General features: G+C 41.8%; 1 protein-coding gene across 1 annotated transcript in view; it reads right to left on the reverse strand.

Moving 5' to 3' along the window:
- Nucleotides 1–899: 899 nt before the first annotated feature.
- Nucleotides 900–15,748, reverse strand: part of LOC117529942 (stromelysin-3-like) — an 87,107-nt gene continuing 72,258 nt past the window's right edge. Inside the window, exons 4-8 of the mRNA XM_034192847.1 lie at nucleotides 13,647–13,780; nucleotides 13,276–13,490; nucleotides 7,274–7,478; nucleotides 2,499–2,759; nucleotides 900–2,391 (exon numbers count right to left, since the gene is read on the reverse strand). Of these exons, the coding sequence (XP_034048738.1) occupies nucleotides 2,264–2,391; nucleotides 2,499–2,759; nucleotides 7,274–7,478; nucleotides 13,276–13,490; nucleotides 13,647–13,780 (943 nt within the window). The 3' untranslated portion in view covers nucleotides 900–2,263. The remainder of the gene's footprint in view (nucleotides 2,392–2,498; nucleotides 2,760–7,273; nucleotides 7,479–13,275; nucleotides 13,491–13,646; nucleotides 13,781–15,748) is intronic.

A 15,748-nucleotide genomic window follows, 5' to 3' on the forward strand; every position in this document is an offset into this window, starting at 1 on the left:
TTGCACAGGGCCATGGACCCCGTTTACACCTGGCGAGTCAAACCTGTCTTTGGTGATCAGATTGCAGTCTGAGAGGGTCTGACTTCACAAAAGTAAAGGTGTAAATATCCCCAAAATTAAGGACAAATTATGATCCAGAAGGGGGATTGAATGTTACCGTGCGCATCCCTGGAAGTAGCCCTTGCATAGTGCATCATGGGATAGTCTGTATGCCTACAGCTGGCGTTTGTGGGTGTAACAAAAGAGGGATGGGGTATTTTTAAGCTAATTCTGGACCCAGATGATGTACCTGGAGCTGTTTTTAACTCATCATTTGAGGCAGCAACAGCAGCGGAACTAAAAACATGGTTAAAGTGCAGAATTGCAAGTTTAAAAGGCAAGAAAAAGGATCTGAGAGAGGTAAATTCAGATTAACACACACACACACACTCACAGACTATTTTAAAGTTTCCAATCCACCTAACCTGCATGTCTTTGGATGTGGAAGGAGCACCTGAAGGAAACCCACGCAAACATGGGGAGAACATGCAAACTCCACACAGAAAGGCCACAGGTGGGAAGCGACCCCATAACCTTTGGCTGTGAGGCAACAGTGCTAACCACTAAGCCACTGTGCTGCCCACTATCTTGTGAGTGATGGGGTAAATTGCACATATTTAGGGAATATATATCAAATGTTCATAAAATGCTAATATTTTTTCCATGGGAAAAACTACTGTAATGAAAATAATCTTGGCTATGCATCTTTGAGATCATTCAGATCAGTAAATGTGCGCTGCTTTGTTTCTGTTCTGAACCAAGCAGACACATTTCTCAGTGGATCTATAGGAAAAGAAACAAAGAGAGAAAGAAAGAGTTGTTTCTGCAGTAAAATGCTGCTGGAGAAAGTGGTTCTGGGCGATTGGGGGGGTGGATTTCAGGAGCTGATTTACTAAGTTATGCATAAAATGGCATTTTTGATTTTCCCACAAGTTGTGGACAAAACTACTACATATATTGGTGGGTTTGATGGAAGCAATTTAGTGGAAAAACCCATTGGTGTGTCAAGCATGTAAGTTTTCTGGCTGCTGCAGACTCGGTGGGTTGATGTTGGCTTGAACTTACTAAACTATCTCTTATTTCCAGTCCTTCCAATACTGCGAATGCACTTGTTTCTAAACGTTGCATTCTGAGGAAAAACATAGAAGACATGGTTATTAAAGCATCCAGGGATACAACAAATAATCCTTTTGCTTATTTTCTGACTGTGTCTGTGCGTCTGCAGCAGGCATACATTTCCCACAATATCCTGCGTGACCAAAATCCAATATAGCGGGCATTCAATCCCTCTATTGGCCAAATCACCTTTAGAGGTGCTCAAGAACACATTGTGGCCACGATGAACAGCAGTGTAAACTTAAATAAATTACCAATCCACAATCAACAACTTTACAAGGGTGAGTACTTATACAATTCATTACTGTGCTTTGTTTTTTCCTGTTTTTCTTTGTATTGCGAGACAACATCAACTACAACATTATTGCAATTTAGTGCGTCTCTCTGTGCATGATCCAGCGTGAGGACCCCAGCGAGTGGAAAAGGCCAAGGAAAAGCTAACATATCGCCTGGCTGTGGCAGATTGATGGTTACTTTAAAGAGGTGGGGATGGACCGACTGGACCTTTGAGTAGAAAATCCTGTAAATGAAAGGTAATGGCCCAAATTTTTAGTCAAGTTTTGGAAAATTCCCTAAAGTGGCTCCACTGTGTAGATGTGCTTATAATCCACCAGTGCAGCCAACCACAAAAACCTGGGTTTCGAAGGAAATGGTTAAGTAACACCATTCAGCATGAAGGAATGAACTTGTGTGTGTTAAAAACATTGAAGAGTGAAACTGGCAGCTTTGGACGTTCACTAGTAAGTCTGTGAGTGTTGCTTACTGGACTGTTGAAGCTTGGCTGTGGGTCTAAAGTCTGTCACCATATGTTACCATGGTGACAAAACAACACCTTCCCTTTAAAAGTAGGTACATATTTACTGGCTGTTTCTACAAACATACACTAAGTGCTCATCACATTCAGTGCAAATTATAACCGGTTGAATGCAAATGGTTTGGTTTCACCAGATTGTTGGCTGGCACAGATAAGCACCTGCTGCTATGTGAAGATTTTGAGTCATCTTTAAGAAAAATATCCATGTTCTTTTAGAAAGAGGTACTGTAGGGAGAACGAATACGGACTCAGCAGTCTTCAGTCTTGATGTCTGTTAAATGTGTTTGTATGAATCTATTTCAATGGAACAGCAGGACAGCCGAAAAAATCCATGCCAATGTTACGGGGGTAACCTTCTAGCACTGTCAGCACCACGGGGTCAAACTTCCAATAGTTCAACCCACTCAGGAAATTGGTGTAGCCTGTTAAGAGAGGAAAAAGAAAACCGTTACTTTTGGAATTTCAGGTTGGAAAAAAAATAATCACAACAAAAGAGGCACAAAACTCCAAAAGCAGATTGTTTTCTCACCATATCTGTCCTGAAAAGCTGCATCGATGTTGCTCGGCATTCCTCCCCAATCGTACGTGCTGTAAGGATGGAAATCGCTGACCCGGTTCTCTTCTGGGTTGAAGTGCCAGTAAAAGTGAGACTTGAAGAGGTAGACTTTCTTGGCACCATCGTCATCCCATTTCACTGCTGCCTGGATATTGGACACAGGCAGACCCAGCTGCTGCATATAGTCCGGTCCTGTTATTTTCCTCTCACCATCAAACACCCAGTAACTGTCACCTGTCAGCAAAGGTACAGTAATGACATTTACATAAACATTAATTACCTGGTGTTCTTCCAAATGATTTATTGTGACATTAGACAGTAAAAGTATTGAATAGCTACTGCTGATTTTTATTTCACCTCCACCAAGAACCACGTGTTTATTCGCAACAAATCTATGACTATGAAGTTTTAAATATGAGAAACTGTTATTAGTGAAATACTGTGAGGTGCCACTGTGTGCATGCACGGAGAAACGGGAAGTAGAAAGTGGGGTTAGTCAGGCCCAGTAGGTCAGGTCACAGTAATGAAGTAGATGTGTGTAAAATATCACGAGGATGTGCAGTTTGTAATAAAAGCATAACATTTTGCACAGGCAGTGTTTGAAATTTTATTAAATAACATTAGATATCATGCCAAGCTCAATTTGTTTTTCAATTTTTAACATTGTAATTGTGGATTCAGCATATAAGAAAATGGCAATTTATTTGCGTTGGTATGATACACTGTACAGCAAAGAAGATATATTAAGCCATTATGCATTTTACGGTACAACCCCAATTCCAATGAAATTAGGATGTTGTGTAAAATGTAAATAAAAACAGAATACAATGATTTGCAAATCCTCTTCAACCTATATTCAGCTGAACACACCACAAAGCCATACATCAAGAACATCCAGAAACACAGCCGCCTTCTCTGGGCCTGAGCTCATTTGAAATGGACAGATGCAAAGTGGAAAAGTGTGCTGTGATCTGATGAGTCCACATTTCAAATTGTTTTTGGAAATCATGGACATTGTGTCCTCTGGACAAAAGAGGAAAAAGAACACCCAGATTGTTACCAGCACAAAGTTTAAAAGCCAGCATCTGTGATGGTAAGGGGGTGTTAATGCCCATGGCATGGGCAACTTACACATCTGTGATGGCACCATCAATGCTGAAAGGTACATCCAGGTTTTGGAGCAACACATGCTGCCATCCAAGCAACGTCTTTTTCAGGGACGTCCCTGCTTATTTCAGCAAGACAATGCCAAGCTACATTCTGCACATGTTACAACAGCATGGCTTCATAGTAAAAGAGTGCAGGTACTAGACTGACCTGTCTGCAGTCCAGACTTGTCACCCTTTGAAAATGTGTGGCGCATTATGAAGCTCAAAATGCGACAACGGAGACCCTAGATTGTTGAACAACTGAAGTCGTACATCAAGCAAGAATGGGAAAGAATTCCACCTAAAAAGCTTCAACAATTAGTGTCCTCAGTTCCCAAACACTTATTGAGTGTAACACAGTGGTAAACATACCACTGTCTCTGCTTTTTTGAAACATGTTGCAGGCATCCATTTCAAAATGAGCAAATATTTGCACAAAAACAATAAAGTTTATGTGTGAACATTAAATATCTTGTCTTTGTGGTGTATTCAAATTAAGTAGGTTGAAGAGGATTTGCAAATCGTATTCTGTTTTCATTTAGATTTTACAGTGTCCCAACTTCATTGGAACTGGGGTTGTAAAAAGGATGGAAATGGCAGTGGTGAACACGTACTTTAAGCGTGCACACAGGTGGACTACATTCTGTGTAGGAGATACAAGCTAAAAGAAATTGGAGACTATATGGCAGGAGAGAGTGTAGTGAGACAGCATAGGATGGTGGTTTGTAGGATGGTGTTAGAGGTGAAGAAGAAGAAGAAGAAGAAGAAGAGAGTCAGAGTTCAATAAAGGATCAGATGGTAGAAGCTGTAGGTGTTGTGTGAAATTCAGTGAGCAGGTGAGAGAGGGACTGGATGGAGGGGAAGCAATTTTGGACAACTGGAAAAGTACTGAAGATACGGTAAAGGAGACAAAGGTACTGGGTATGACATCTGGACAGTGGAAGGAAGTCAAGCACACTTGGTGGTGCAGCAAAGATGTTCAGGAAAGCATAAATGCCCCTTCACACATACGAGTACAACCCCTGGCAAAAATTATGGAATCACTGGCCTCGGAGGATGTTCATTCAGTTGTTTAATTTTGTAGAAAAAAAGCAGATCACAGACATGACACAAAACTAAAGTCATTTCAAATGGCAACTTTCTGGCTTTAAGAAACACTATAAGAAATCAAGAAAAAAAGATTGTGGCAGTCAGTAACAGTTACTTTTTTAGACCAAGCAGAGGAAAAAAATATGGAATCACTCAATTCTGAGGAATAAATTATGGAATCACCCTGTAAATTTTCATCCCCCAAATTAACACCTGCATCAAATCAGATCTGCTCGTTTACATTGACCCTATATGTCTTTTTGCAAGGAATGTTTTCACAGTTTTTGCTCTATGGCAAGATGCATTATCATCTTGAAAAATGATTTCATCATCCCCAAACATCCTTTCAATTGTCCAAAATATCAACGTAAACTTGTGCATTTATTGATGATGTAATGACAGCCATCTCCCCAGTGCCTTTACCTGACATGCAGCCCCATATCATCAATGACTGTGGAAATTTACATGTTCTCTTCAGGCAGTCATCTTTATAAATCTCATTGGAACGGCACCAAACAAAAGTTCCAGCATCATCACCTTGCCCAATGCAGATTCGAGATTCATCACTGAATATGACTTTCATCCAGTCATCCACAGTCCACGATTGCTTTTCCTTAGCCAATTGTAACCTTGTTTTTTTCTGTTTAGGTGTTAATGATGGCTTTTGTTTAGCTTTTCTGTATGTAAATCCCATTTCCTTTAGGCGGTTTCTTACAGTTCGGTCACAGACGTTGACTCCAGTTTCCTCCCATTCGTTCCTCATTTGTTTTGTTGTGCATTTTTGATTTTTGGGACATATTGCTTTAAGTTTTCTGTCTTGACGCTTTGATGTCTTCCTTGGTCTACCAGTATGTTTGCCTTTAACAACCTTCCCATGTTGTTTGTATTTGGTCCAGAGTTTAGACACAGCTGACTGTGAACAACCAACATCTTTTGCAACATTGTGTGATGATTTTCCCTCTTTTAAGAGTTTGATAATCCTCTCCTTTGTTTCAATTGACATCTCTCGTGTTGGAGCCATGATTCATGTCAGTCCACTTGGTGCAACAGCTCTCCAAGGTGTGATCACTCCTTTTTAGATGCAGACTAACAAGCAGATCTGATATGATGCAGGTGTTAGTTTTGGGGATGAAAATTTACAGGGTGATTCCATAATTTTTTCCTCAGAATTGAGTGATTCCATATTTTTTTCCTCTGCTTGGTCTAAAAAAGTAACCGTTACTGACTGCCACAATCTTTTTTTCTTGATTTCTTATAGTGTTTCTTAAAGCCAGAAAGTTGCCATTTGAAATGACTTTAGTTTTGTGTCATGTCTGTGATCTGCTTTTTTTCTACAAAATTAAACAACTGAATGAACATCCTCCGAGGCCGGTGATTCCATAATTTTTGCCAGGGGTTGTAGTACGAATAAGTACAAATCAGTGCAACATTGTTGTGCATGAAACCATTGCAGCAGGAACACAATGCAAGCAGCTGCAGCATGTGCAACCACATCGCGCAGCTGTTGTGAAAAAAAAAAAAAAAACGAACCACACGCAGGCCATATGTTGGGGGGAGGGGGGTAGTGCGCAAAACACACACACACGTGTTGTGGGGGGAGTCGACACTCTGGCATGCTATATGTGTACTTGGCAAGTTCACAGTCGTGGAGGCACTTAGACAAATTTCACCGTGAGCTCAAAAGTGATCGTCTGCTAACTGTTTTCGTGTTAACAGCGCGAATAACCGAGTAGTGTTAGATGTTCATGTGTGTCACCTGGGATTTGGTGACACCTGCCGCGAGAGGGATAGAATGGGCGCTCACAGGGCACACTCTGTCTTTCAGCCGCTGGTGTACGCAAATAGTTGTATCAACAGCTGTACGTGGCATTAGAGGCAGGTCATGCTTCATGCGCAATTCAACCACATTCGTACTATGTCTGAAGGGGCCCTAAGGAAAAAGAAGTTGAATAGTCAGGAAGGAGAACTCATATATATATATATATATATATATATATATATATATATATATATATATATATATATATATATATATATATATATATCACCTGACACCTGAAATGTATCAAGGTGGCTGTAGCCTTTGTCTTTTGAATCAGTCCTGGTGTTTTATTTTTTGTTTTGTTTTTTGAAGAACACTGTGAAAATGCTTCCTTTTTAAAATAAATTTAAATAATGGTATTTCAAACACAAATTCTTAACTGGAGAGCAAGAATTAAACCATTTTAGAAGCATATTTTCTCCACTGTGACTTTTCCATAGACTGTGCAGTGAAGGCAAAAGAACTTTGGAACCAGTAGACTGTACAAGTCCAAGGATTAGATGTTGGATCAGTTGCTGAGATGTTTCTTCGTGTTCAATGTCATCAGCAGTTGCTCCAGTGTTCCAGTTTCAACACTAAAGTCATTTCAGGATGATGGTTTCACTTTTCTGTGTTTCAAAATGAATGGATGTTAAAATTCACTGAAAAAAATGACAGTTGCCCTCAACTTCTTTCACATTATGACTAACCTTGGAAGAACCAGATGTTGCCAGACTTGTCTTCATGAACAGCATCGATGTGATCAGGAATGCCTCTCCAGTGGCGTGAAGCCAGAGCGGGATAGCCAGCTTGTAGCTGCCCATCACGGATCCGCCAAACATATTGAGACTTAAAGAAGAACAGCTCACCCCTGATCATGGACACGGCATCAAAGTTTGTTGTGCAGGCATCTGGCTGTGAAAGAATTCAGACAAAGTCATTGTTGGTGTGGGAGACGGAGAAAGTCACTTATTAGAGTGGATACAGTTGCCAATGCCCAGATTGCTCCACATTCACAACCATAAAGAAGTATTGTAAAGTGTCCAAAAAAAGCCCATTATTATTATCATTATTTTATTTTAATTTTTTTTTGTATGTGACCTTGTAACTTGTCTCTTTCATAATTTATAAAAAAGTTGTTTTAAAATCTCTTATCTCATGCCCTTTATGTAGCTTCTCCTCAGAATGTATTAGTAAGCATTTTAGACCTTCTTTTGAATCTTTGTACCACCTGCATGTGGAATGTGTTCCTAAGATTCAAGATTAATTTATTAATGACCACACAACAAGTTGTTGGAATTTGTTTCCAGTACAGCATGAAATGCTCACATCTCTGTGTCAGCACACAACAAACAAACAATAAATACGTAGACAAATACACATAGAAACATCAGTTAATGACTTGGTTTAGTGTCCGTACAGCTGTTGGAAAAAAGCTGTTTTTGAATCTGGCTGATTTTGTTGGTACAGACCTGTGGCATCTTCCAGAAGGCAACAGTGTGAACAGGTGATATGCAGGGCGTGAGGGGTCAGAGGTGATTTTTACTGCCCGTTGTGTGATGCATCTATGGTACAGTGTGTCAATGGAAGGGAAGGTGAGGCCTGTGATTTTAGATGATTTTATACGTTGTAGTTTTTTGCATGAATAGGAATCCAAATTTCCATACCAGATGATTATGGATGAGGTGAGAATGCTTTAAACGATGGCGGTATAAAACTGAAGCAGGATGTTATGCCTGACTCTGAATTTTTTGAATTGTCTGAGAAAAATAATCTTTTATTAGTTTTTTTGTAGATTTGATCCGAATGCAGTTTCCATTTGAGTGTGTTACTAATGTGTGTACCTAGGAATTTGAATGACTCAGTGATAGAGATGGGCTGAGTAGAAATGGAAATGGGGATTTTGTGAGAGGGTGAGCGTGAGAAGTTGACTATGAGTTACTGGGTTTTGATGTGTTAAGCTGTAGGTTATTGTTTTGGCACCAAGTGACTGCTTGGGTGATCTGTTCATGGTAATAATGTTCGTTATTGTTAGTGATGAGGCCAATTATTGTAGTGTCATCTGCATATTTAAGAATGGAAACTGAACTATGGGTGGATGTAAGGGAGTTTGTGTAGATGGAGAAAAGCCAAGGGGAAAGAACACAACCCTGAGGGGCACCTGTGCTTTGGGTCAGAGGTTGGGACAGGAGGCTACCCATCCTGACTCTCTGTGTCCTTTGTGACAGGAAGTTGTGGATCCAGTGGGAGAGAGTAGTGCCAATATCCATGTCCATGAGTTTATTGAAGAGGTTGACTGGGTTGATTGTGTAAAAAGCAGAGCTGAAGTCAATGAACAGTAGCCGGGCGTAGGTGTGGGGGGACTCCAGGTGTTGCATGATGTAATAAATGGCCAGGTTTATTGCATCTTCAACAGATCTATTAGTCCCGTAAACAAACTAGTGACTGTCCATGAGGGTGGGAGGTAAGTTCTTTCAGGTGTGTGAGTATGATATGTTCAAATGATTTCATTATAACTGAAGTGAAAGCTATTGGTCTGTAGTTGTCAAGACAGGATATTTTATTGGATTTGGGTACTGGAATCAGGGGCGGTCCTGGAGGTGGGCCGACCGGGCAGCCGCCCGGGGTGGCATCGCGGGGGGGCGGCACGACCGTGCGAAAAAAAAAAAAAAAACCCTGTCCAAAAAACAAACAAAAAAACGGGGAGGTGTCCTGACGGGGGGGGGGGGTGGGGGGGGGGGTTCGTGGTTACAATGCGCTCAACTTTTCAGAATCAGCTTCTCATCACTGGTAACGATGCGGCTTTCCCCTCACTCATTCCCACAGCTTCTCAGTGCTTTAAACAGTGTGGACGCTGAGCATCCACAGAGTTCAATAGCGACACAAAGCATGCAGCGAAACGAGACGAGTCATTGGATAAATGCTGGGCTTTGTCCCGCCCATCGGACGCTCAGCGTGTCTGGGGGTCTATGGGGCAGTGGGCTGGCCTCGGCTGGCCCGGATGCTCAGCTTCTGCATGATGATTGGATGATCTGTCTGAGGCTGAATCCCTTTTTGATTGACAGCGAAATGAGCAAATCAGCGATCTTTTGGTGTAAACATCTGTGGGAGCATTTTCATTCTGTTCTGAGTGGAACCGGAGACTTTCCTAATCCTCTTAGCGGCATTTTCTTTGTTAAAAACGACTAGCGACAAATCAAGCTTCTATTTCTGGTGGGGTTTTTTGTAGCTGCTTGTGTTTGGAGACTGACTTGTATCACTCTTTCTGACTTCTATCGCAGTTTCTGTCCCTACCGAGCAGCGGGTGCTGCTGAGCTCCTCCACCGTCACAAAGCACTCACAGGCGGACACACTTCACACTAGCCTCGCGCCAGTCCCAGCTAGTGAGCTAGCTAGGTAGCAACCTGCACATAATGGCAGACAATTTGAATGTTGTGGACCGGATTTTGGCGAAGCCATTTGATAGTCTTCCTTACGAAGAAGCCATGGCTGCTGTCATGGCTTCAGCTCTCAATGGTTTGCAGGCCAAAGTTAAAGCAACAGCCCCCAGTGCAATGTTTGTGCATTGTTATGCACACAGACTGAATCTGGTTCTGTCTCAGGGGGCTAAATGCTTATCTGAGTGCAGAATATTTTTTGCATCACTCTCTGGGTTTGCCACATTTTTCACAAAATCCACAAAGAGGATGTCTTTTCTTGAGTCTGCAGGCTGCTCAAGGTTGCCCAGAAATGCTCCTACTCGATGGAATTTCACATCACGGATAGTGAGCACTGTGGCAAACAATTATGATGCCCTCCTGCAAACTTTTGAGATGATCATTGCAGATAAATGGTAAATGGACTGCATTTATATTGCGCTTTTCCATCTGCATCAGACGCTCAAAGCGCTTTACAATCATGCCTCACATTTACCCCGTTGTCAGGGTGCTGCCATACAAGGCGCTCACTACACACCGGGAGCAATAGGGGATTAAAGGCCTTGCCCAAGGGCCCTTAGTGATTTTCCAGTCAGGCGGGGATTTGAGCCCATGATCTTCTGGACTCAAGCCCAACACCTTAACCACTAGACCATCACCTCCCCAGGGTGGTGCAGATAAGTCCATGGATGATGACACATTAGACTGTGCCAATTTCTTTGTGTTTGTTATTGCAGTAGTCAGTAAAACTGGAAATTTGTTCTTGAAAATAGCAGTTGTGAGTTAATTTGTGGGATTGTGGGTGTTCTGGACGAAGTTAGTGTTTTCATGGGTGGTGGGGCGGAGGTGGTGGCCATGTTAGTGTGCGCGGGGGGTGCGCAGGCAGGGGGTTTTGCCTGGGGAGTAAATCACTCTAGGACTGCCACTGACTGGAATGATAATGGAGTCCTTAAAGCATTTGGAAACAATGCACTGACTGAGGGAGCTATTGAAAATGAAAGTGAAGACTGGGGCTAGCTGGGCTGCATAGTCCTGTCAGGACAGCTGGGTTGACACAATCAGGCCCCGCCGCTTTCCTCTTTTTATTTTTGCTAAAAGAGGCTCTGACCTCCTCCTCCTCAATAAGGAACTGAGGTGATGGTGAGGGGGATGGGGGAGAAATGGAGGGGATAGGCTGCTGTTTGAACCTAACATAAAAGTTATTTAATAAATCTGGTAAGCTACTATCAGTGTCTGGTGAGGGGGTGGGTGGGCTTGTTTAATAATTAGTCATGATTTTTTAATTTTTTTCCAGATTGATATAGTGTAATTTGATTTTCGTGCTTATATGGATTTAGCTTTTCTTATGGCAGATCTAAGTTCGTATTTGGCATTGTTGTATTGTTCTTTAGTTCCCTGTAAATAATAGCACAGCAGATAACTGTAAGAATCGTTCAAATCCGATTATAAGCACCAAAATTTGACTGTGTATACCTTTTGGTACATATTGTAGAAAAAGAACTTTAGCCATTTGAATTTTCAATAGGGGGCCAAGTAGGGGTCAATTGAAGAATTGCACAGGGTCAAAATTAAAAAATGTTCCAATCATACTGAAAGTGATACCACATTATGTATCTGATGACAATGATTCCAAAAATATATAGTTTGGACTATCTATAACTGAATGTTCTGAAGTTACGGGGTAAAAACAGCAGGAATGGTGACAATGGTGACAGTTTCACTTTGTACAGGGGTCAAAAGTTACAGTTGCTCCAGTTTTGGTAAAACGTGGTTGAACTAATAGGATTAACAAATGGAATAGTTCTGATTGTGTTGAATGTTTGGTCTCCAAAGTAAAGGTCAAACAATGTCGACGTCCAATGGATTCTATGACATGTGAAATATGTTATCCTATAACATGATAACTAAGCATGACACACGGTGCAAACTATTCCTTTTTAAAATCCTAATAACTCAACCAGTAATTTGCATCATGTTTTACCATAATTTGAGCAATGTTAACTTTTGACCCCTGTACAAACTGAAAGTGACCTTTGTCGCCATGCTTGCTGTTTTTACCCCATAACTCCAGAACATACAGTCACAGATAGTCCAAACTATACCTTTTTGGAATCTTTGTGATCAGACACATAATGTGGTATAGCTTTCAATATGATTGGAACATTTTTTTGACCCCTATGCAGTTCTTCAATTGACCCCTACTTGGCCCCCTATTGAAAATTCAAATGACTAACGTTATTTTTCTAAAATATGTACCAAAAGGTATACACAGTCAAACTTTGGTGCTTGTAACCGGATTTGAAGGATTCCTCTGCAAATATTCTGTTATCTGCTGCACTATAAACAGTGTTCTTTTTCTTATGGAGTAATTGAATTTCTTTTGTGAACCATGGCTTGTTATTGCTGTATACTTTAACTGTTTTGGTGGGGATGCACATCTCCACACAAAAGTTGACGTATGACGTCACTGTCTCCGTCAACTCGTCCAGATTGGCCTCGGCTGCACTGAATACGTCCCGATCAGTGCACTCCCAAACAGTAAATCTGAGCATTTCAGGGTTCACTACTTTGCTCCAAAATTGCACTCAGTGTATCGAAATTTCACATATTCGCAAGAGAAATGTTGGTTTCTCAGAAGGTAAAAGATGAAGAACTACGCCCTATGTTTTCTGGGTCAGATTCAAAACTTTACAACCACCCCTTGCATTTCTCTCCCCTCTTTGGATTCAGAGCAATCTTATGTGGATGGGCCTCAGTAAACACAGGGCCTGCAGCCTGATAGTGCAGTACGTGGTGGGGGGCCCAGGCCATTTGCTGGGGCTGCCTGCACTGAAGGTGGAATATTTTCCATGGACAAGGCAGAGCAATAAGATTTCAGGCATTTGTAGAGAATGACCTTAGGTTTAGTGTCCTACCTATCCAAAAGCTCATAGTCCACTGCGATGTCACTCCTGTCAGAGTTTAAGTGTTGTGGGTGTGATGCCGATGATGAGGAGTGTAGCATTTTGGCTGAATGGAAGCTCCTGCATGTGTCCGGGTGGAGTGAGCTGTTTGCTGGGAAACTGGGTGGAAGCCTCCAAGATTATGTCATTTGATTTTGAATTATGTGAACAAATTTGGGGGAGAGGATCAACACATTCTTTCATTAATTTATTCACTTGCTGCATTGTAGATGGTATGCTTAGTGCTTTGGAAAAGCCTGACTATATACTCTCTTGGTCAGTCTTAAAATGTAAAGTTTTGGTTTTCAGGTTAGACCCAACATTTGTGATCCCACCACAGTGTTACTGTCTCACCACTGCAATGTCAATCTCATTGGTCTCTGTGATCTCAGGCGGGACATGCTGGGGAGGTCCATATAGATACTGGATACCCCTCTTGTCATCATCACTCAGCTGCAAGGGGTAGGAGGCACTGTAGAAAGGTGACATCACTGCACCGGGTTCCAGGGAGTGCTGGAGACCCAGGACATGACCAAACTCATGAGCTGCCACTTGTAAGAGATCTGTACCTAAATCGAACAAAGACATCGAAGGTAAAGCCTTTGCTTTTGTTGGAAAGCCGTATATTTAGCAAATGTATGGGTTTGCAATAATATGCTGATGAAACCATGTTCTTTGTGGATGTGAAAGTTCTTTTCTTCTGGAAGCATTTTAAGAGTCCTCACCTACATCATTGCCCACTGTCCAGTCCTCATCATAGTCAAAGTGGATTTCACCCTCTCTGTGTGTCCGGGGGAAAAAAGCATGTGCGAGTATTCCTCCAGGACCATCGAACGGTAAGGCGTCCCCATGCCAGTATCTAAAAGAAGAAGAAGGTGGAAAAACAGGTGGAAACTGTCACCACTTTCAGGTTTCGGGGCACCCACATCTCCACAGACCACACCTGGACCTCCAACATCAGGGCTCTGGTTAAGAAGGCTCAGCAGCGGCTACACTTGCTACATGGGATGGTTGGGATGGTGTTCTTGGGGTTGTTGTCATCCTCCAAACACGGCGAGTGGAGTTGATGCCGAAAAGCTCTATTTTGGTCTCATCTGGCCACATGATGTTCTCCCATGCCTCCTCTGGATCATCTAGATGGTCACTGGTGAACTTCAAACAGGCCTGGACATGTGCTGGTGTAAGAAGGAGGACCTTGTGTGCGTTGCGGTACTTTAAACCATGATGGCGTTGTGTGTTACTAATGTAATCTTTGCGACTGTGGTCCCAGCTCTCTTCAGGTCATTGACCAGGTCCTCTCGTGTAGTTCTGGGCTTTCTCAGAATTATCCTTACCCCACGAGGTGAGATCTTACATGGAGCCCAAAACCAGGGAAGACTGACAGTCATCTTGTGTTTCTTCCACTTTCTAATAAATAATCATAACAGTTGTTATCTTCTACCAAGCCTTTTGCCTGTTATCCTGTAGTCCACCCCAGCCTTTTGCAGGTCTACAGTTTTGTCCCTGGTGTCCTTAGACAGCTCTTTGGTCTTGGCTATGGTGGACAGGTTGGAGTGTGATTGATTGAGTGTGTGAACAGGTGTCTTTTATACAGGTAACAAGTTCAAACAGGTGCAATTAATACAGGTAAAGAGTGCAGAATAAGAGGGCTTCTTAAAGAAAAATTAACAGGTCTGTGAGAGCCAGAATTCTTGCTGGTTGATAGGGGATCAAATACTTATTTTATGCAACAAAATGCAAATTAATTATTTAAAAATCATACAATGTGATTTTCTGAATTTTTTCTTATTCTGTCTCTCACAGTTGAAGTGTACCTACGATAAAAATTTTTACAGACCTCCCCATTCTTTGTAGGTGGGAAAACTTTCAAAATCAACATTTAATCAATTACGTATTTGCCTTACTCTCCACACACACACACACACACACACACACACTGCACTGGGATACCAATTAGGCAGCTGCAAATTATAAAGAAGACAATGCTCACGTGGCCGAGCGTATTTTACCATTGCGTTATATTTTTAAATAGCAGCAAGAAAATGATGCGGTCAGTGCTGCACAGCGCACTGGTTATGTGGTTAAAACAGCCTTCTTTATGTTTCGTCCTGCTGTACATACAGGTAAAGTACACATTAAATACTTTTCATACCAAAGTTAACTTGCTTTAATAAATGTCATTGTTTTATCTCGTTTTATCTCATTCGTTTACCAATGTGTTTGGCTTCACTCACTCATCTTCAGCCGCTTACTCCAATTAAGGGTCACGGGGGCTGGAGGAGCCTATCCTGATGTCTGTTGGTGTTTGTTCCAGGGTGCTGGACTGTGGCTGTCCACTGCTGGGAGTGATTTGTGTCTCACTGTAATTAGGATGGCCCAAACACAGTGGATAATTTTAATGTATGCGATGTACCTGAGCAGGTATCTCAGTGGGATACGTACATGGACTACAAATGTGTAGACCTGTGTTTGACTCCCAGCCAGGCTACCTTACATTGTCTTTGGAAAAGACCCTTCACCTGCATTGCCTCGCCCTGTTTAGCTGTAAATGTGTGCAATAACTGCTGTTCACAAAACCCATTAACCTGGCACATTGGAATATATTTCTTTTTCTTTTTCCAGGTGCACCCTGGGTATCCTGTTTGTATATATATGTATATATGTTATATGTTTTTATAGGTTTTACTGTTATACCTCACACCGAGAGCTCTGCACAAGAATTCCATTGTACCCAAAGCTTGTGTGCAAGTACAAATGGTCTAGGCTGGTGTCCCATCCAGGTGAAGATGTGGACTCTCATCCATTTTATGCTACAAAATCCAGGGAT

Source organism: Thalassophryne amazonica, chromosome 17 (genome assembly GCF_902500255.1).
Source record: "Thalassophryne amazonica chromosome 17, fThaAma1.1, whole genome shotgun sequence".
NCBI classification, from domain to species: Eukaryota; Metazoa; Chordata; class Actinopteri; order Batrachoidiformes; family Batrachoididae; genus Thalassophryne; species Thalassophryne amazonica.